General features: G+C 42.8%; 1 protein-coding gene across 1 annotated transcript in view; it reads left to right on the plus strand.

Moving 5' to 3' along the window:
* The window catches only part of BLTP3B (bridge-like lipid transfer protein family member 3B), a 115,153-nt gene that overhangs the window by 47,571 nt on the left and 44,920 nt on the right, over nt 1–22,662 (plus strand). Inside the window, exons 4-9 of the mRNA XM_088478935.1 lie at nt 134–225; nt 7,286–7,475; nt 10,999–11,139; nt 16,611–16,787; nt 17,541–17,721; nt 21,047–21,130. Coding sequence (XP_088335061.1) covers nt 134–225; nt 7,286–7,475; nt 10,999–11,139; nt 16,611–16,787; nt 17,541–17,721; nt 21,047–21,130 — 865 coding nt within the window. The remainder of the gene's footprint in view (nt 1–133; nt 226–7,285; nt 7,476–10,998; nt 11,140–16,610; nt 16,788–17,540; nt 17,722–21,046; nt 21,131–22,662) is intronic.

The following is a 22,662-nucleotide window of genomic DNA, read 5'->3' on the forward strand; positions in this document are numbered from 1 at the left end:
AATGTGTACCCAGCCTAACACATCTGTAGTGTGCATAGATTTATTAAAGGTTGTAGTGAGTAATCCTGGATATTTATTATCAAATTATTGAGTTCTTCGGTGCTGACATTTAATTTGTGTTTTTTTTCCCTAGTCCCTGGACAAAGTAATAATGGAAATGAGCACATGTGAGGAGCCTCGTTCGTGTAACGGTCCTTCACCATTGGCGACACCCTCGGGACAAAGGTATTATGATGACCACAGTTAAAATCATTGCGTGGTCATACATATGTGACACACATATGTGCTTGTTGAACATCTCATTCCAAAATCATATTAATTATGGTCTTGTCACCCCTTTGCTGCTGTAACAGCCTCCACTTTTCTGGGAAAGTGTCCATCAGCCACAAGAGCATTACTGAGGTTGGTCACTGGTGTTGGACAATACGGTCTGGCTAGCAGACAGCATTCCAATTCATCCCAAAGGTTTGCAGGCCGGTCCAGTTCTTCCATACCACACTTGACACAATTTCCTATGAAGCAGCTCGCTTAGCGCATGGGACAATGTCATGCTGAAATGGGAAAGGGCTTTCCCCAAACTGTTGCATACAATTCTTTAGAATGTGAATGTAAGTTGCAGCCATAAGATTTCCCTTCATTGGAGCTAAGAGACTTAGACCAAAGCATGAAAAAGAGCCAACGACCATTTTTCTTACTCCACATTTGGGCACAAAGCGTTCTCCTGGCATCCGCCAAACCCAGATTCATCCACGAGAGTGCCAGATGGGGAAGCCTGATCCACTGCTTCAGAGCCTAATGGCGGTGTGGCTGCAGACCAGTCTAGCCAACTTGTGTTCAGCTGCTAAGCTGTGGAAACCCAATCCATGAAGCTTGAAACAGACAGTTCATGTACTGACGATACTTTCAGATGGAACTGGGTAGTGTGTGTTGTAACCACAGACAGGAGATTTCTATGTGCATGCCAGCTTGTGGGACCTAATACTTCATGGCTAAGCTGTTGTTGCTCTCGGTTGTTTCCACTGCACAATAACCGAGCTTACAGATAACCGGGGCATCTCTAGATGTAAAATGTTACCAACATTGGAACATGCCCTTAACTAGGGGTGTGCGACCAGTGCCGACACTCAAGCCCTTGGTTCTGGCTAGCAGGGTGCCTGCAACGGCACCCTATAGCCAGTATCGCTGCTGCAGTGCCACCTGGAGCGTTCTTTAGCCCTATCCCCTCTGCACAGCGTCATGATGTTATATGCTTAGGGGGCGACACAGGGCACTCCAGAGCCCTGAACGCTGCCGCCTTGGAAATGTGGCATCCTATGACAGAGTCACATTGAAAGTCTCTGAGCTTGTTAGTATGACTACTGCTAATGTTTGATTATGGAGAGTGAATGGCTGTATGCTTGATATTATGCTCCTGGTAGTAACAGATGTTAAAGGTATCTTTTTGGTATTTGTCATGGGGCTGTCTGCCTGCTTTTCTCCCATGACAATTCAGTGGTTGCCCCGATGGCAGAATGAAAACCCAATCTGTTGCACAGGGCCTGCAGCAGACTTGTGAAGCATGTGTATATATAATTATATATTATGAAGCCATGCATAGGAGTCGAAAGTATTTAATCTACCAGCATTCATTGTTCTATGTTTAACATTCCTGATGCAAATATTTGGTAGGATCATGTCATCCACACTCTAATTGGCATGACTGTAACTTGGTAAAACAAACGTGACTGTGTATATTTATAAAGACTGATACGCAAACTTAAGCGGTCGGGTTAGTGTCAAACAGAAAGGGAAGGCGTGCTGTGATGTGTAACATTGTATAGGCGTCACACCTCTTTGTATGCTACGTACTCTGCTGTCTGGGAACCCGGTGGGGGTGTTAGGTTAGTTATGCTGCAGAAAGCTTGCCTTTTAAAGGCATACTGTGTCCTAGATAGAAGTATGAGCTTAGTGGTGCACAATGTAATTTCCTTCCATGTAGCATCTCCTAACATGAGTAACTTTTTCTCAAAACAAAAATGTAACGTGCACATGATCATTTACAGAGTGACTGATTCTCCTATTTAACAACTTCTACATGGATACATTTTTTTTTTTTTTTAAATATCTGTTTATTAAAATATTCAAAAGTATTGGACAGTCGAAAAAAAAAAGTATGGCTGTATATACAAAACACGTGTAAAGATTGCAACCGAAACAGACAATGATAGTCAGACAGGCCATTCAACAAAAGGGGAATGACCATGTGAAATTACTGGATCATAGTTATTAAGTAGCCATGGGCTAGTATGCAACTAAAAATTCTACAAGGAGAGTATATAATAAAGCAACACATAACGGGGGAGGAGGAGAGGGAAGGGGGGAGGTGACGAAGGGTGACCGGCAAGAACAGTAAAATGCATTAAATGTCAGGAGGCGTATGTAATCTACGGATTAAATGCCATTCCATATGTTCAAAGATTCTTATCCTATTTCGTTGAGCAGTAATGATTCTATGTAAGGGCCCCACTTTATTTTGTTTAATAAAAGGAGCTCCCTCTCCACATCAGGGAGGGAGGATTGTTTTTCAAAGTTTAGTGGTTTAATTAACATTAATTTAACTGTCCCTAATAGGGGAGAAGGTTTTGAATTCCAGTTAATCAAAATAACTTTCTTGGCAATAGTGACCAAAAATGTAATACAAAGGTATTAAATGCTAGTGAGTTATAATCATCTTCAGAGGTATTTTTGATACTCAGAATATTTCCTGTTAAAGGAAATTGTAGCCGGCATCTCTAGGTCACGGTCCCCCTCTACTTCCTCTCTCATCACATAACTGGGGAAATGGTTTAACTATAGGCTTTTTGTTAAAACTGATATCTGTATGACCTTTAACAATGTGTATGTTGTATACGTGGTAAATACTAAAAACCAAAATGTGATCAACTGATGGTCTATTGGGGCTGGGAGGTCCCAGTGGTATTGGACTGCAGCATCTTCAGTTGTGACAACCATCCCCAACTCTAGAAAATTGCTTATGAACCCAAATAGACTCAGATATCTCTGACTGCCAGAAATTCTGGGAAGAGATCCCCTGGGGAACAAAGCACTGGAAGCAAGTCTGGGGAGGGTGGTTCTAAAGGTTAATACCCAGACTAATTAACAGCTGGGGCTTGGCTAAGCCAACTGTTGGCTGGCTGTATGTGGACACCCTCCTACCACTTGCAAATGTAAAGTGTGGCCCATGCCATTTTTAACCTCCCTAAAAGCTATATGAGCCCTTAAACACCGGTACTACTCAGATCCCACTTGTTCCTGGGAAACGGCTGCCTCTGCTATGTTCATGGGACCAAAATAACACACACAATAATCCACCCCCTGCTGTCCTGTTTTGAACCCAACTTTTAGAATTAGGTCTCTGTCAGGACTTGGCACTCTTCATCGAAGCAGTACAGAAAAATTCAGGCAGAGTAACTAAAGAGGTGCTGCAGCAGTTACACATTGCCCAAGAAGCATGAATAGCTGCAGGTGTTGGTGAAAGAGCCTGGTCGTAGAACTGAGGACACCATGTTTATGCACAGTTGAGTCACAGTAGGTAAGTGGCCAGTTTGGCCATGTGGCAGCAATAGTTGTAGTTAGTGATAACTCGTTCTGAGTATAACCAGCGCACCCCATAAGGTGTGGTAAGCCCATTCCATCACAGGCTCCCGATGCAAGAGACTTGGCTGATTAATTAGTACAAAGCTTGCAGCAAGGTCCCTAGCAAACGTAGACAGAATGCCAAACCTACGGAGACTGATGGCGAGTTGGGCATATGCTTGTTTGTGGAAAGTATCTTCTGTATTTTTGCACTGCACATGCTCCGGAACAAGCATACGCTGGTACTTCTCCAATTGATACTGAGTAGGTAATGTAAAATGTTAAATGTTCACTGAGGTCGTATCAGAAGAATGGTGGGCTTTGCAGAGCTGTTTGTACGCCTGTATTCAGATACTTCATTTGCACAAAACAGAGGTGGCGCAAGTGTGCACCAATGATGACTGATATAAAACAAAGCATACAGATAGCCAGGGCCATTGAGAGCAGGGCACGAACCAAGGAGGGGGGCATGCTTTCCCCTGCAGCCCCTTAAAAAGGGGCTGCCATCAGAAGTTGGCAAGCCCAGTACAGATGGAACAGACAGGACCCCCCTCATTTATCCTCCCTAGATGCAGAGGTACAACGAGGCCTTGTGCCCAGAACAAGCACATGCTATTATGCCCCTTCCCCTGGTAATTCTAACTATATGATGCTAGATGTAATTGTCAGTATATAGCCATTGCAGCTAAGCAGATCTATGTAGTGTCTGGCTGCAGGGCATTGGATGCTCCCCCTCCACCCTTGTATCCAATTTCAAAATCTAGTATTACAGATGAGTCTTTTTGGTGTATCTAAGGTGGCGCTACTGTAGAACACAACAGGATGACACTCTGACACACGGTCGCAATCTCTCCAAGTATAATGATTATTACATTAAAAAAAATCCTCACAAGTAGTCTGTATAAGACTAACACAGTTTATCTAAATATTTCTGGATTTTTAAACACTCAACATTGGAAATCCATTTCATGATTTTTAAAAAGTTTGTGTGATCTGTTTATTAAAGATCCCCAGGCTTCCTACCTCAGTGTAATAGATGATTAATTCTACAGACAAAGCACATGTATGTGTCGGAATAACTCTGGTTTAGTCTTTAAAAATAATTGTATTTGTATAATCTGCTTTTGGTGCACTGTAGACTAGAGGAGATGCTAAACCTCTATGCTGGGGAAATAGTACATTCTAATATTCTCATCATGAGTTTGCAAATGATTACTGTATAAAAGGAAGCTTTTGCTGCATTGTGCTGAGCATATATTATTAATTAACACCTGCCTGTTTAGATTGATGCCTGTGTAGTGTAATCTGTCAGGTACAGCACATCCGGAAAGTATTCACAGCGCTTCACTTTTTCCACGTTTTGTTATGTTACAGCCTTATTCCAAAATGGAATAAATTCATTTTGTCCTCAAAATTCTACACAAATACCCCATAATGATAACGTGTAAAAAGTGTTTTTGAGATTTTTTTGCACATTTTAATAAAAAAAAAAAAAAAAACCTAAGAAATCATATGTACATAAGTATTCACAGCCTTAGTCATGAAGCTCAAAATTGAGCTTCAGGTGCATCCTGTTTCCACTGATCATCCTTGAGATGTTCCTACAGCTTAATTGGAGTCTACCTGTGGTAAATTCAGTTGTTTAGACATGATTTTGAAAGGCATACACCTGTCTATATAGGGTCCCACACTTGACAGTGCATGTCAGAGCACAAACCAAGCATGAAGTCCAAGGAATTGTCTGTAGACCTCCGAGACAGGATTGTCTCTAGGCACAAATCTGGGGAAGGTTACAGAAAAATATCTGCTGCTTTGAAGGTCCCAATGAGCACAGTGGCCTCCATCATCCACAAATGGAAGGAGTTCAGAACCACCAGGAATCTGCCTAGAGTTGGCCGGCCGTCTAAACTGAGCGATCTTGGGAGAAGGGCCCTAGTCAGGGAAGTGACCAAGAACCCGATGGTCGCTCTGTCAGAGCTACAGCATTCCTCTGTGGAGAGAGGAGAACCTTCCAGAAGGACAACCATCTCTGCAGCAATCCACTAATCAGGCCTGTATGGTAGACTGGCCAGACAGAAGCCACTCCTTAGTAAAAAGCACATGACAGCCTGCCTGGAGTTTGCCAAAATGCACCTGAAGGACTCTGACCATGATGAGACAAAGATTGAACTCTCTGGCATCAATGCCAGGTGTTATGTTTGGAGGAAACCAGGCACCGCTCATCACCAGGCCAATACCATCCCTACAGTGAAGCATGGTGGTGGCAGCATAATGCTGTGGGGATGTTATTCAGCGGCAGGAACCTGGAGACTAGTCAGGATAGAGGGAAAGATGAATGCAGCAATGTACAGAGACATCCTGGATGAAAACCTGCTCTTGACCTCAGACTGGGGTAACGGTTCATCTTCCAGCAGGACAACTGCCCTAAGCACACAGCCAAGATATCAAAGGAGTGGCTTCCGGACAACTCTGTGAATGTCCTTGAGTGACCCAGCCAGAACCCAGACTTGAATCCGATTGAACATATCTGGTGAAAATGGCTTTGCACCGACGCTTTCCATCCAACCTGATGGAGCTTGAGAGGTGCTGCACAGATGAATGGGCGAAACTGGCCAAAGATAGGTGTGCCAAGCTCGTGGCATCATATTCAAAAAGACTTGAGGTTGCAATTGCTGCCAAAGGTGCATCAACAAAGTATTGAGCAAAGGTTGTGAATACTTATGTACATGTGATTTTTTAGGGGTTTTTTTTTTTTTTTTTTTAAATTAAATTTACAACAATCTCAAAAAAACTTTACACGTTGTCATTATGGGGTATTGTGTGTAGAATTTTGAGGACAAAAATGAATTTATCCCATTTTTTAATAAGTCTGTAACATAACAAATTGTGGAAAAAGTGAAGCACTGTGAATACTTTCCAGATACACTGTAGTACCACCGCACAGGCCCCTGGGTAATTATTCAAGACCATACTGTTACTCATATTTATTGCATAAACAGAATATCGTTTATGTTGTTTGTTAATCATGGATTTGGAGATTGGAGCCCTGTACTATCCATTTGAGCTGTAAAATAAACATACTTATGATTCGTTCTAACTAGAAACACATTACATGGCATGTATGCATACAGTCCTGGGATTTTATTTTCCGTGTTATTGGGAATTTTGTGTGGTCTAAGCTACTATTATCCATGACCTCTTCTGTTATCTCTGTTTTTTTAATTTGACCTATCGCTGCAAATCAGTGCTGGATTGACTACTAATTATTGATGGGAAATGTCCACTATAAAATAGTGACTTATTTCAGGGACCAAGTAGTGGGCATACTGTATATAGCAAATTTGCAACATAAAAAGCACATATCTGATTGCTTTGTTGGTACGGGTTACCTGAGCACTACTGTTTGTAAATGTTCCCCATACAGATTCCTGTATTATATGATATAACTGCTTCTAAATTGAATGTTATTAGTGCCTTTTCTACAAGGGAGACTACTTATGCACGCTGCATTTAGTAGCAAATTTGCACTAAACCATAGCAGCCAATTCGTAATTACCTTTGTTTATTAGTTACTTTACTATGGTTAATTGCAAATTTAGTTGTTTTTTTTTTTGTTTTTTTTATTAGTTTTTCTTTTTGATACATTTGTTACTGTTCCTTGTTTTTGCAGTGATTACGGATTTGCTGAGAAAGTAGTGGAAGGAATCTCTCTATCTGTAAACTCAATCATCATCCGTATCCGGGCAAAGGCATTCAATGCTTCATTCGAACTGTCCCAGCTAAGAATATACAGTGTGAATGCGAATTGGCAGCACGGTGACCTGCGGTTTACTCGAATACAAGACCCCCAGCGTGGAGAGGTAAACAATCCAGGAAACAGAAGTTTCATGTTTTCTTATAACATATGTGATAGACCATGTGCACATTGGCTAAAATCTTATGCAAACTTGTATCACATCCATGTTTATATTACGTTTTAAAGTTTGTTGATGTGCAAATTGTTGAGTGCAGGCCAGTTGAGAGAAGTTAATAAAATAAATAAAAATCAATATATGACGAGGTTTGCTATGTAACTGTGTAAAATGGGGTGGGGGTGGGGGCAACTGGAATAAAATGTGTATAATTGTCCTTTTTACATAGAATTTGCTTAAATTCAGATTAAAATGATGGCGCATGAACACTAATTTTACTTGTAGTGTATTGGTAAGATAATATAGCAAATCCCCCCCCCCCCCCGATAAGTGCCGTCATCAGGCCAACTTTGGGACTAATTGGATAGCCCCGGGCAAGGTAATTAGCCACTATAATTTACCGCAGCTAATTGGATACCCCCCTGTACATGCTCTGGAACTGTGTGCATGCATGTATGGCGATGCAGGGTCTCATGCACGTTGATAGCATCTACACTGATAACTAAGGAGTCATCATAACTAGGCTGTAACTGGGTGTCCTCACATAGACAAAGTTTACTGAGTGTGTGTTGACGGAACTGTGGGTTATAAAGAGATAGATAGAAGGGTTAATGCACCTGTTTCCAGATGTATCTTTTGCACCAAGTATAGAGAGGTGCAAGTGCATGCTGATGATGGTGACTTTTAGCAAACTAACAGGCCCATTTATCCAGTTTTATCATATGCAACGTGTTTTAAAACGTGCTACGTATGATTAATGGTGCTCCAGCCAATCAGCTCCTAACTGTAATTTTTCAAACAGATGACAGTTGGGAGCTGATTGGCTGGAGCACCGTTTATCATACACAACAAGTTTTATCACTTGTTCCGTATGATAAAACTAAAGGTTTTACACACTTGGCGATTAGGAAAGACAGTACGACATCGTAATCGTACAGTCGTTCCTGATCCCCTGTAGTGCCTACACTGAACGATGTGTCATTCAGTGTAGGCACCCTCCTTCATCCCTGAACTTGGCCAATCTGTCATTATCGGCAGATTGGCCTGCATGTTCAGACGATGATAGATGACGGAAACGACCATCGGGAGCATGCATCGCTGGTCGTTTCCGTCATTATAGTGCACGATTACTGAGCGATTGCACGATTATGATGTCGTAATCGTGCAATCGCTCAGTAATATCGCCAAGTGTGTACGCACCTTAAGTGTAGGAATAGCAGGGAGGCGGTCCATAAGATGCGTACAACTCTCCACACGGATAAACACACACACTTATTCCCGTCCACTACTGCATCAGCCCACTGACTTTTCAATATAACAGGGTTCAGCCAGACATAAAAAAATATTCAATCTAGGATTGTAGGGAAACAACCAGCCAAAGAAAGGGGGAACCAATGTGTTTCTAGCTGTAAAAGTAGATTTTTAAGTCTCCTCAATTAAATACTCTGACTAAATAATTTAAACCGACACATTAATGGTGAACCATATTAAAAATAATTTAATCTACTGTATGTAATAATATATTTATTTATATATGTATAGTCTCTGTTGATGGATGGCACTCCACATCTTATTCAGTGGGTTAAATGTGCCCAAGTGATTTCTTTACATTAAAATAAAAAAACACCTTCCCTGTCACATGGGTGCAAGTCTGTTTTCATAAATGCCAGTGTGCTCCAGCTAAGTGTATATGTATATTTGAACCAGAGAATAGATCAACATCATTTTATCTGTTGAATGCATTTTTGACGAGCATCTGGGTTTCATACACTTCCAATGGGCTTCTGAGTATGAGTTCATATAAAGAGAAGGATCACCAATAGTGTAATATCATATGTACTACCAGCTTATTTAATGACCGACCTGAACATGTTAAAGTATTCATACAATAGAATTACAACAGCTTAAGCTGATTAAAAACCTTAGGGCCAGGTCAACCAGGTTTTAAGAAGGTGTCCAACACTGCGCGACCCAACACGTTTCATCTCGTCAAGGGGATCAACTCTATCTCAAGCAAATACTTCAGAATGGATAGTGATCAGTGACGGATTATACATAGGGGCTGCAGTCACCAGTAAAATCTGCCACCTGAAGGAACTGCCTAGCAGTGACAGTGACTTCCAACTGGAAGCGCTCCATGCTAATCACAGGATGAAGAAGCAGTTCCAGGATGAGGTGTTTTCTCCCCCTGGGACTGCCAGTCCCCACTGCGATAGCAGGGAGCTTCCCTTGGGAAGCCACTCCCCTGCTATCATGGCAGCCATTCTTAGGTTCAAGGGGCTGTGACTGAAACCGACAATCCCAAGAAGCCGGCCAACTTGTTAATTTGTGTTCATGCGCACGATTACAGATCCCCCGTCCAGCAAAGGCAGGAGACACCATTGATTGCGATGATCCGAAACATTGTAATGTTGCAATAAATAAATGATTTAATAAAGCAAATGGCAGTGTGCCATTGGGATCTCATCTGTATATAGATTGAATGTTGGCTAATGTCCTAGTTAGCCACATATGTAATGGATGATGAGAACTGCTTGACCCCTGGGGCCAGTAGACTAGGGACCTCATTCAGACCAGCTCGCTAGCGCTGTGCGCTCGCAAGCGGCCCGATGGTTTGCATACGCGCATGCGCACGCTTCGTTCTGCGCGTGCGCTAACTACTCTGTGCGATCGCTCGCCCAGCAAAGACAGCCCAGTGAAATGAGTGACAGGAGAGGCCGTTTGTGGGTGGTAACAGGGGCAGGACACTAATAACGGGGGAGTGGAGGTGCAAACGCAGGCGTGCCTCAGTGTTTCAACGCCGGTTTTAATGCGTGCATAAGTAACAGGCAGCGTCATAGTGCATCACATGCCTGTTTTTTACACTGAAGTCCTCGCAGTGCTTTTGGCAGGGTAAGGCAACCACAAGCGCTGCGTTCACTACTGATGGTGCTCGATGTACCAATGCTGTAATACACTTCCTGGAGATGACGTGCACTAGTGGGCGTCTCAACATACGCTAATGGGTGTCTGCATACACAGAGCGATCACTCGCACAGCCAAAGTGGGTGTGCTTATGCCTTGGCGAGCGATCGCATCCCATGTCTTCACTTGGAAAATTAGCATACTCTGGATGCGAGCGGCTCTGAATCAGGCCCTAGGTGACTTCTGGCAGTGTTCCAGGAAGAGGACTGCACTTACAGCCCAGTAACTATGACCTGCGGCCATCTTCCAACAATTTCCCAACAAATTTGAAAATGATGATTATGATTATTCTCCGTCATTTTCAGGCATGCTACCAGCACTGGGATTACGTCCTAAATTTATATATAGTTTCTAAACAAATACAGAATTTGAATTATTCATATTTGATCTACCCTATTACAGTAATATGTGTCACATTACAATGATACAATTCCACAAGATCTAATATGTAATGGTCTAGATGATGATTTTCTTATTTAATTTTTTAAAATTCATTCAATTTTTTTAGGTATTGACATTCAAAGAGATAAATTGGCAGATGATCCGGATAGAAGCAGATGCCATTCACAGTAGCGACCACGAAATAATGAGCGCTCCTGTCCGTTTGATCACCAACCAGTCGAAAATTAGAGTCACGCTGAAGAGAAGAGTGAGTGTGAATGTTCCTTGTCACTCTGAGTCTCTCTGTCCTCTGGCTCTGCCATCTGTCTGTCTCCTCACTTGGAAGCTGTTTATTCTGATTAGACAAAAACAACAACAGAGTAAAGGATCTGGTATCCATCGTACATTACGGAGATTAAAAATAATTGTGCTTGTTTTCTGTGCAAGAATTGATGCTCCTTTCATGCGATTTTACAGTAGTAGATCATTCATAATTACGCTGTTCTAGGTAGCTGGGGTCACAACCAGTGTTTTTGAAACTAAAGCTTCTAGGGTAAGCGCGGGATATGGCGGTAAATGTACTTTTACCAATTAGATAAAAACTGTCACCCTACAGCCAAAACATAATACACAAATATAACATTGATCTAACAGTGTGCTACAGTTGTCTGCAAAGTATTCATAAATAAGCCAAAAATGATGCCCCTGACTCTATTTTGCCACTTAGTGGCCACAAGTGGTACTGTCGCAGCTGTTCATAGGGCTTGACCATTTTAAAGCATTACATCTCCCACAGTTCTAGATCGACTTTTACCTATTGGGAGCATGACGACTCATGCCAGACACTCACACAGTACAGAGCCGTAACTAGACCTTTTGGTGCCCTGTGCCAATGCTCTCTTTGGCACAGGGCACCAAAAGGTCTAGTAATGGCTCTGTCCACAGGATAAGCCTGTTGGCATGTTCCCAGACTTGGAGTACTGTGTGAGTGTCTGGCATGAGTCACATGAGCCATAGGCACTTATGTCAGGCAGGTGCTACAGCCATGCACCTCTCTCAGCCGGCTGTGCCCCTCCTTCCCTTATGGCACCCATCCCAGGGTACCTAGTTTTAGTTTTGTAAAACCAGCGCTCTACTTTATCTGGTCTATGTATTCGGCTATTCAATTCTTGATGCCTGGTAATGTCTCATCATCATTGTAGTTTTCTTCAAGGTCTCTATGGTGAGCCTGAGTTTTCCTATGAATAAATCATTAAATGGCTAGTAAGATTAGAGGGGTTTAGGGCATTTTGGGAGGGTCACACAAATCACTGTATAGGTTATATCATTGTTAGACAGCCTGTATCTCACTGGCAGTAGTAAAGCTGCAAGTTCCCAGCAGGCCCGGTCAGTCTCCAGTTTTTTTGTTTTGTTTGGCTGAGCCTCACTTTTGGGTGATCTATGGTTATTGGTGCTTGTAGGGCGTTATTATACTTCTTTACTACAGCCAAGCACAAGTGACATCACTACTCAACAAATAGTTATATTTTACAGAAGTGACCATGCTGAAACATGTATGGAGACTCTTATGCCTCGGGGTGAGTATAGAAGGCTTATAGCATGTTTAGTAAGGACCGAAAACATAGGAGGGGGACAGGGTGTGTCTGTATGGAAAATCTTCTATTAAACCAATCATATGGGAACGATGTGCGGACAGGTGAGGCAAAGCCTTTCCTGTCATACTTTGGTATACTCCACAGTTTTTAATATAATAATTATGAGAAAATATTATAAATATCATCTTTGTATTATTCTAATCATTTTTATAATCAAAACTCTGGAGTAAAAAGTGTATGGCAGGTGAGGCACTGCCTCCCCCGTCTACCTTTTCCGCACATCCCTGATCAAAACACACTAAATTCCCAGCACTATATACTGCTGCACCTTTGTATAATCCCCACATGAACCATCTGGTTCATATATGTATGTGTAAAACTGGCTCTGATACTAGCCATATACCTCTCCAGCCATATACCTCACCACACGGCACTGATGGGAAGATGCCTCTGAGCAAGTTTACTTGGCAAAGACCGCATTACACTGATGTAGCTATGATTGGAGTTTGTCACCAAGCATAACAGACAGGAGCGGCTCTAGGCCCGGGCTAGCCGGGCCGTCGCCCGGAGCACCACTGTATCCGGCGGGCACAAGAAACGCCCACCCTCCCTCCCGGCGCTAGAGTGAATAAGTAAGCTCAAGGGGAGGGAGTGGAGGAGGGAAGGGGCGGCAACACAGCCTGGCGCCGGCCCTGATAACAGATTGCAATGTGACGCAATTAATACAAAGACAGTGGGCAGCAAAGACTAGTCCACTTTATGTGGGACGTTACCTGTGGAAGCAGCATCACGAAAACCAATGAGCAGCGGCAGGGCGCCTCTTATCTCGTGTTCCCTGGGAATTGTAAGAGCCTCTAAAGTAGGCCTAGCCAACCTTTTGGCTCTTTAGCTGTTGTGAAGCTACAAGTCCACTTATCAGCTGGTAAAGCATGCTGGGACTTGTAGTTTCACAACAGCTAGAGAGCCACAAGTTGTCCAGGCCTGATCTAAAGACTAAGCTGGAGACACAGTAGCCACCGGCAGAGAGCATGCACTTGGTATGGACTAAGGACTGAATGGTAACGAGTTCTGGGAATAGAGATCAATGTGGCTAAATAATAACAGTGAACTAAGTAAAGGCAATAATAAAACCGAACAGTGCTATTTGTAAGTGTGATTACGTCCCTGTACTTTTTAACATCTGAAATGCAAACACATTACAATCTGAGTGACTAAAAAATGATCTAGGGAAATTGATTGGGGAACATAACTAAATACAGATTTACTTAAATATTTTTCTATTTGTGTTTAGAAAGGAGAAACTTGTAGCGTAATAACTTGTGCACATCATTAGATGTAAATTGTCACTTTGATGGAAGCATCTGAATTTACCTATAGGATTGATGAAAATGATGGAAAATTTGAAACAGTTGATGTATAGTACGTTGAAGCATCTGTATTCTGATCATTTTTCAGGAAATGCGATAGCTGCCCTTCCGCCATAATTGGCCATAATAACTGCCCTTCCCCTCATCGTATATATAAGGCAATTATTTGTTCTAAAACATGAAATATTGTTGCATCTTTAGAGGTGTCAGAAATAATATCTGCAAATACAATCAAACGTAACACATGAGATTTGTCTGACAAGGGTTTAGAGCGAGCATTATACAGATGGCGAGGTGTCTACTGCAACTGGGTTACAATCTCTGTACACAATCTCTTTCGATGTTGTTGCTGAAGATAGTTATATGTGGAATCACTGCGCAGGGAGTCTATTGGCCTCACTGGGTATTGCCGACCCCAATGCCACCACTGGAGAAACATATTATTGGCATGAATTTGCTTTTCTTTTTTTTTTTGCTTTTCTTTTTTTTTTCTTGCTTTTCTTTTTTTCTTGCTTTTCTTTTTTTCTTTTTCTTTCTTTTCTTCTTTTTCTTTCTTTTTCTTTTTTTCCTTTTCTTTTTCTTTTTCTTTTTTTCTTTTTCTTTTCTTTCTTCGGCCTATTGGTCCTTATGTCACACGACAAGCGGACAGGGCTTGTCCATAACTTGGGGCACTGTAAGCAGTCCATGGTGGTGAAACACATAGACACTAGTAAATATTTTTAGAAGTAGGGTTAATTGTCTCTTTGTTACTTCATTAATGCTCAGTAACTCATGCATGCAGAAGATATTTTACACATGCTACTTTATTTCTCTGCATTATGATTACACAAAATGGCTGATAGCTGCCATATTGATTACCTTGATAAAGTAAAACCCTTTCCATACATTTCTGTATCTCGCATACACACACATTCTGTCTCTCTCTGTCTCCTTTCGAAATGATGAGATCATTTTAGGGTCAATTCAATTAGGGGCGGAAATCACCCCCCCCCCGTTGCCCAATCTTGTGCCTATGGGGTTGCGGGAAAAATATCAGCAAGTCCGGAACTACCGTAAGTGCGGCATATAGCTGCACTTACTCGCGGGTGCGACATTGGGCCTGATTCAGAGCCGGACGCTCTGACCAGAGCGCTCGCCCTGAATCAGGGCCCTCCTACCTCAACTTGGAGCGGCCTCATGGACGCTCGCATAGCTGTGGGTTACCACCCACAGCTATAGCGAGCGTCCATGATGATGATCGCGATGGTCAAGACCATCGCGACCATCGGGCTTGCGACGAGACCCTGCGGTAGGGTCTCGCTGCCGCAAGCCCTGGAGTGATTTTTGGCTCTATCAGAGCCAAAATCACTCCCACTGACATCACTACTGATATCAGTGGGGCCGGACTCAGACGGTAGGCGTTCCCATGGGAATGCCTCCGTCTGGCAGCCACGCCCCCAGCACACCCACCAAAGGGGGCGTGCTGTCACTCACCATCAACAGCACGCCCCCTTTGGTGCGAGACCCCAAGCGACGGATTCCCCGTCGCTCGCCGGGTCTCGCGCATGCACACTTAGGCACCATCGACCCGCTTGCGAGCGTACAGCGCTCGCGAGCGGGTCAGAATCAGGCCCATAGTCCATACCTAATTGAATGAAGCTTTTTGTGTGTTCTCACATGCATTTAATGTCCTGATCTGCATATTTTCAGAAGCTGCATCCTAATAGACCATAAAAACCAACGCGCGCTTTAAAGGAAGTTATATTTTATTGAAACGTATCTAACAAATCCTCTTTTCAGATGACTCTGGGCCTGATTCTTGTTTGTACAGAAATGTAAGTGCAGTTGCGATCGCTCACAGATAGCAATTTGTAAAAATATACTAATGTGTCTCTCTGCCATCCAGGGTATAGAGACACCCACAGAAGTACTTCACATCTGCCGCTCACGCACATAACCAGAAACATCGACCACAGATCAGACAGCCTCCAGCCTGCTGAATAGGTCTAACCTGTCGCTGACGCAGCGGGTCTCCAGACACACAGAGGACTCAACTGCCGCGAGAAAGAACGCAGTGTCTAATTTATGCACGGCCAGAAATAAACAGTCCTGACATGCCTGCGTTTTGTCGAGCCACCCACCATTACCTCTCGCAACCACAGAAAACATGTCACTCACTTTGTGAATGATTCCTCTGTACTTGCACTGTGCGGCTTATACGCATGCACAATGGCTAATAATCGCTCAAACCTCGTAAACTTCGGCATTTGCATACAAACATGAATCGGTCCCTCTGCCAAGTCAATCGTAACCTATCAGAGCATTCATGTAGCCAGTTACCTAACTTACCTACCTGAAATGCAGGAGTAAGGGTTCCCTAGTGCGGCCGCTGGCTTGTCCCTCTGTGAGCTGATAGTTCTGGGAGATGAATACTATCCATGCCTGTTCCATAGAGCTCAATGCAAGTATCTACCAGCTAACAGAGCCATCAGCACAATGGGCAACGGGCTTCAGGAAATAAGGTGCTCCCAGAAGAGAACATCTCCTTCCCCAAATAGCTACATGTGGGAAGGTCACTTGATAGACGAAACTTATCCCACGGTAGACTTGTCCAGTAATGGCTGCTTTACTATCCCTGTTAGGCCTGCAGGCCAAATATAACTAGCCTCACTTATTTAATCTTTCTTTACTTAGTAGTAATGTTATTTGTATAGAGTTTTTCTCCCTCTCGCTTTAATAGAAAATAAATGGTGATTCTTCAAAGTACGGTATCATGGTTCTCCTACATGTCTCTACAGCTGAAGGACTGTAATGTGGTGGCATCGAAGCTTGTTTTAATATTGGATGATTTGTTGTGGGTTCTGACGGACTCGCAGTTGAAGGCCATGGTCCAATATGCAAAATCTCTTAGCGAAGTCATAGAGAAGTCCACAGAACAGAGGAAGAGTATGGTGGCCACCACAGAGCCAACACAGGTGAGCAGGCTCCAACTTGGCATTCTTATTTTCTGATGCAACTGTATTATTATATATTAGTATTATTACTATTGTCATGTTGGCCTTTTCTTCCTTTCTGCCTCCTTTTATCAAATTTACATCTTCCATCCCATCTTTCCTAGATTCCTAAAGGCCAGCAATATTCAATGGAATGGGGAAGTTACAGATTTGTAAGGCATTTATTGCAGCTTAGATATGGCATCTGTCACTTTAGCGTTTGGGTAAAGAAATGCAATTTAGAAGATATGACTTGACAAACTAAGTGCCAGTGGCTGCTGGAGCATAACAGTGCATGTAACTACAAGCACCAGCATGCCCAGGTAGTCAATAAGAACCTGATGGAACATGTAGTTCCACAAAAGTACATGTTAGTAGAAATAAAATGTAAAAAAACAAACGGTCACTGCTTTTATTATTATTATTATTATTATTATTATTATTTATTTTTTCTTTTTTCTTTTTAATAAACCTTTGCCAAGTTCATCATTTACATTTTTATTGCTCTCCTTAATCTGTATGTTCTCCATTTTCTGTCCTGAAGTAACACGATGGGCAAAACATAAATACCCTGAAAGAGGCTTGATGCAAATAAAAAAAGTATCAGAGTGGTTTTCGCACACTCCACCCAATCAGACACAAGCTGCTCTGATTGGCTGTTTGCATATGAAGATCTTAGAAGTTTAATGCAATTTTGGAGAAATTGCTAAGTATTATTATGTTCTTTTTCCACAGAGCTGGACACCCCCTACCAGCTCCCAGCAGACGAAGAGCCAGCAGACCTCCGCCACCGCTGAGCAGAACCACGCTATCTTAAAGCTTTTCCGAGACTTTGACGTGAAGGAAACCTCATATCACCTGGTGATATCCCACCTGGATCTGCACATTTGTGATGACATTCACTCCAAAGAGAAAGGTGAGAAGATGGACAGGTTCTCATCCATGCCTCTTGATGCTCCTCGTTTATTGTATGCTAAATCCATATACATTCCAGATATAGAAATTAATTGGAAATAATAATAAACATTAGGGGCAGCATCGAACTGGGGCATAGTGGGTTAGATAAATTCTAACCCACTAAGTAATTCCACTAATAAAATTCAGTTTTGTGTGTACTTATTAAAAATACATCTTACCTATATGTTGATTTCTGTTCCAATGGGGAACCTCTAAAAACTTGATCCTCCCTGGGCAGGCAGTGTCTTCAGTCTGTATTCACTATATTCACTATTCATGTAGGAAATCACATGGTCAGGAAGATTCCTGTTTGTGTAGGAATGTAACCAATGTCATCATCATGCAACAGAGGTTCAACCAGACTTGTGCCCCCTGTGTTACCTCCTGCCCTTTGTTCCCTACCGCCTCCTGCCCCCTGTGTCTCTCCAGCCTTCTGCCCAGTCTTTTCAGCCTTCTGACCTGTCACTCCATCCTCCTGCCCCATGTCACACCAGTCCCCTGTCACACCAGGGTTGTGTATAGGCTCCCTTCAGTTAATGTACCTGGACGTGATGTGGAGTGAGGGCGAAAGTGCGGTTCCATGCCCTTAAAACACTGTCACTTTAGAAACTTGTACCCTCGCAGTTTATAAGAAACAAATAATTAACTATGCGCCCTTGTAAGAGTAAAAATAGCAGCTTACAAATTCCTCTTGGGGCACACCCTTTACCCAATAAATAGCTATATAAGTGAAAAAAAAAAAGTTTAGAGGAATAATCAGCGCTGTCTCAATATTAAAGTAAAACAAATGTTGTGATTTCTCCTCTGGTGTTCTTTCTTGTAGCAAATCGCTAGAAACACACTTACATGAGCTTTCTAGCAGCAATTCCTAGAAAGGTTTCTTTTTATCTTTGCCTAGACAAATGGAAACACTGTACACCTCCTGGTTTATATCAGACAGACACTTACATTTAGATACTGTCACGTGTGCCTTAAATGGTATCTTTACACCTTCTGTAGCTGGCAGAAATATATAGAAAAGGGAATCACCATAAACTACTTGATTTCTATCATGAGGTGTATTCATGACAGTATACAAAAGTAAGTGTCTGTCTGATATAAACCAGGAGGTGTACAGTGTTTCCATTTGTCTAGGCAAAGATAAAAAGAAACCTTTCTAGGAATTGCTGCTAGAAAGCTCATGTAAGTGTGTTTCTAGCGATTTGCTACAAGACAGAACACCAGAGGAGAAATCACAACATTTGTTCTACTTTAATATTGAGACAGCGCTGATTATTCCTCTAAACTTTTTATTTTTTCACTTGTACCCTTTCAGGCTCGCCACACTTCGCTCGCCACACTTCGCTCGCCACACTTCGCTCGCCACACTTCGCTCGCCACACTTCAGGCATGGCGGCTTCACTCGCCACAGGTTACTATTCCTGAATGATATCCACATCAATAGTAACTGATAACATCAGGGTACATGTACTGAAGGGGATCTATCACCAATCGTCAAACCAGCCACCTGTCACACTAGCCCCCTTTCTCTTCAGCCAACCCCTTCCCCTGCCCCCTCCAACTTACATTTTTCTCTTCAACCTACATGCTCCTCTTCCTACGTCTCATAGTATAATTGTTGTGCATAGTATGAGCGAGAGAGGTGTGTTTTTTTTAATATATATATATATATAATGTGCTACATAACCAATATATATATAATCTTTATAGCTGGCAGGCGAAGCCACACACCTAGTACGCACCTCCTTTCTTTTCTACTTTTAATCCCAGGTGCGACCCAGCTGCTCCCTCCCTGCGTGTGACACTGACATCATACGCTAGTGCGTGTGATGTCATGACATCACACACACGTCACCCGGCAGGCTAAACAACACCGCAGAACATGGACCGAGCAGACTGTGAGCTGTCTCTGATGTCTTCATAACCAGTTAATCCGGACCTGAATGCACTAGTAACACAATTTAAGTGCCACATGCGCCTGAGGCTGAAAAGGCTTAAGGGCCTATTGTGAGAAGCAAAGTGGGTGTGACCGGTGCTATGTGGGTGTGGCCAGTGTCATGTGGGCGTGTACACCCCCTACACTATCAGATCCAATGTCTCCCTAAATAGGTAAAAGTAGACCATTTGCATCATTTTGTAAAATAAAAATGCAATTTTAATATTTATCCGCAGCTGGTCATCATCGTGCTGTCATGATGATGGGCCTATGTTTATCTGGAGGCCTGGGGCAGTATTCCCATCCGCCCAATTGTATATCTGGCCTTGAGTGTATTGTCATACGTGCCTTTTCTCTATCCATATTTGTTTAATAGAAGTGATTCTAATTGGTAAAGCCTATAGTGCATACTTTCCAATTTTTGGAAAAGCATTTCACGGAGATTGTGAAAGCCATCATCTATGTGTGCATTGCTGCAGAGGGCATGACTGCTCCATCTGGGAGTCGTGACATAAAACTGACTTATATCGAACTGTAAATAAGCACAAGAGCAGGCAGTTACATAGATTGGCACATGCCCTGTATTGGAGCACACATCTCCAGTAATTCATCACAATTCATTGAGCACGCAGCCACTCATGTAGCTATCAGTGTGCAGGAGAACAGCTGCCATTTTCTTGTAGCACACATCCTCCTTTGTCTTCTCTCCAGTGTTTCCTCCATAGTGAGCAAAGAGTGACTGTGTCATCACTGTATTGCACACACCAGACACAGCCTCAGGGAGATTGCTAGACTCTTCTGGGAGGCACAGAGATCACCACTATTTCAGGAGTATTCTACAGAGACCTGAAATGACGTTCAGTCACTAGTAACAAAACTGTCAAACTCCTTTGCATTTTACACACGCACTTTCATTGGCGGTTTTATTAGCCATTAAAAAATATAAAAGCAATGGTGGAAAATAGAGTAGACAGCAGATACAGCTCTGTGTAATGAGCATTACTTTTCACATACTAAGGGGCATATTTATTAAATATAGCGACTAGGTCCAGATAGTTAGAATTTCTTTTCATGGCAATAAGAAATGAAGTATCACAGGCTTGTATCATTAGTCACATGGAGGGACGGGCTCCTACAGGGAAAGTTTTTTGTTGAGGTTTTAATTCAAAATTTTTTTTTTTTTTTCTGCCTTTCATCCGAGCTGTTTCATTTGTAATACGACAGCGCTCACTGATTTGTATCTTATTATATGAGAACATATACAATCAGAGCTGTGAATTTGATGTTGAATATGCATATTGCAGGTCATAATGATGTGATTATGTATAAATGATCCATTATTTTGCAGTGTTGGATTGGAGAATTACTGGAGGCGCGATGCAGTTATCATTCAGTCAGCTGACCGTGGACTATTATCCGTATCACAGGGAAGGTTCGTATGTGATCTGAAAATCCGTGCATTATTATTCCGGGCATCTCGTTTTGATGTAGTCTAATTTGAGGAAAGGTAAAATATTTATGACTCATTTAGTGAATTTAGGGCCTTATTCAGATTTGTACCGTACTGCAAAGCCGCAGGGAAGGGGCTGTGCAATACTATACAACTATATGCTAATGTCTGCAGGGTATGCAGTCGGGAAGCCAGCGGATGTAATCCCGACGGCTGGCTTCCTGACTGCTTTATCCCGGCGAGGGTTAAATGACAGGCGTCTAAATCTAGACGCCTGTCATTTTACCGACGCCGGGAGATCGGCACCCGGCATCCCGATCGAAGTGATGCCGGGGCGCCGCTGCGGACAACCGTGGGGGGGGAGGGTTAGGTTTAGGGCTCCTGGGGGTGACTTGGGGCAACCCCCTGGGAGCTTAGGGTTAGGCACCCCGGGGGGAGGTTAGGGTTAGGCACCCCCCGGGAGAATTAGGTTTAGGCGGTGGGGAAGGGGGGATTAGGGATAGGCACTGGGGGGGGAGTTTAGGGTTATGCACTCCTAAGGAGGGTTGGGGGGGGGGGTTAGGTTAGTAAATACTTACCTAGGGATGATCAGGTTTTTCACCTATGTCGGCCAGCCGCTGTCTGGTTTTGAACCGCCGGACGCAAGTCTGCAGGAGGCATCTGAGCGAAAAAGATGGCTCCTGCCGGCATTGCAGATCCGAGTGCTGCATCCAAAAATGCATCATCGGATCAACATGTTTCCGACACCGGCTAGCTGAGAAATCTGAAACTTATTCAGACTGGCCGCCTCCTGCCTGCAGGCCCAGACTTCGGCACTCCCAGAAAACGGGGGTAGTACGTCCATGTTTCCAGAAACGCATGCTGGCGCCATCCCTCCCCAAACGGCCTCAGCATATCGGTGTGGAGGCTCAGTGTGCGATCATGCAGGACTCGTTCAGAATGGATCCTGCGTAGGTGCGGGCACTCCACCATCGGATATCGTGTTTATGTACATTTCTGAACGTGGACCATAGAGTAAAATGCCTTTAAATTAGGGGACCATTGTCTAAATAATTAACAATTCCTACATTTGTTTAGTTCTTTGTGTATCTGACAGATCTAATTTGTAAAACTGAAGATAAAACAAAACATGGGAACCTGATGGGGATCCAGCAAAACCATTTAGGAGTCGTTCAATGTATCTACTTGTATTAATAATATTGGGCACTGAACAAAATGCCTCAATTTGGCCACACGAACAACAGTTGTATGAATTTGAACACAAAGATCAAACCAATAACCATTCAAAGTATGATCGGTTTAAGATTTTGAATATGCATTGCAAAATATAATATTGGTTACATATGGATGGAGTACTTCCTTGTAATCTCTGTAGTCCATTATATACAGATTGAAACCATTATTAAGTGATTAAACTTTGATAAAAACTGCTTTGCCATCACCAGTGTGGTTGTTTAGTCTTTAAATTACTAAATAAATAGTAAATACTGCTTTATGCCTTGTAACAATCTGTC

The sequence above is a fragment of the Taudactylus pleione genome, unplaced genomic scaffold, assembly GCF_031769625.1.
Source record: "Taudactylus pleione unplaced genomic scaffold, aTauple2 ptg000225l, whole genome shotgun sequence".
NCBI lineage: Eukaryota > Metazoa > Chordata > Amphibia > Anura > Myobatrachidae > Taudactylus > Taudactylus pleione.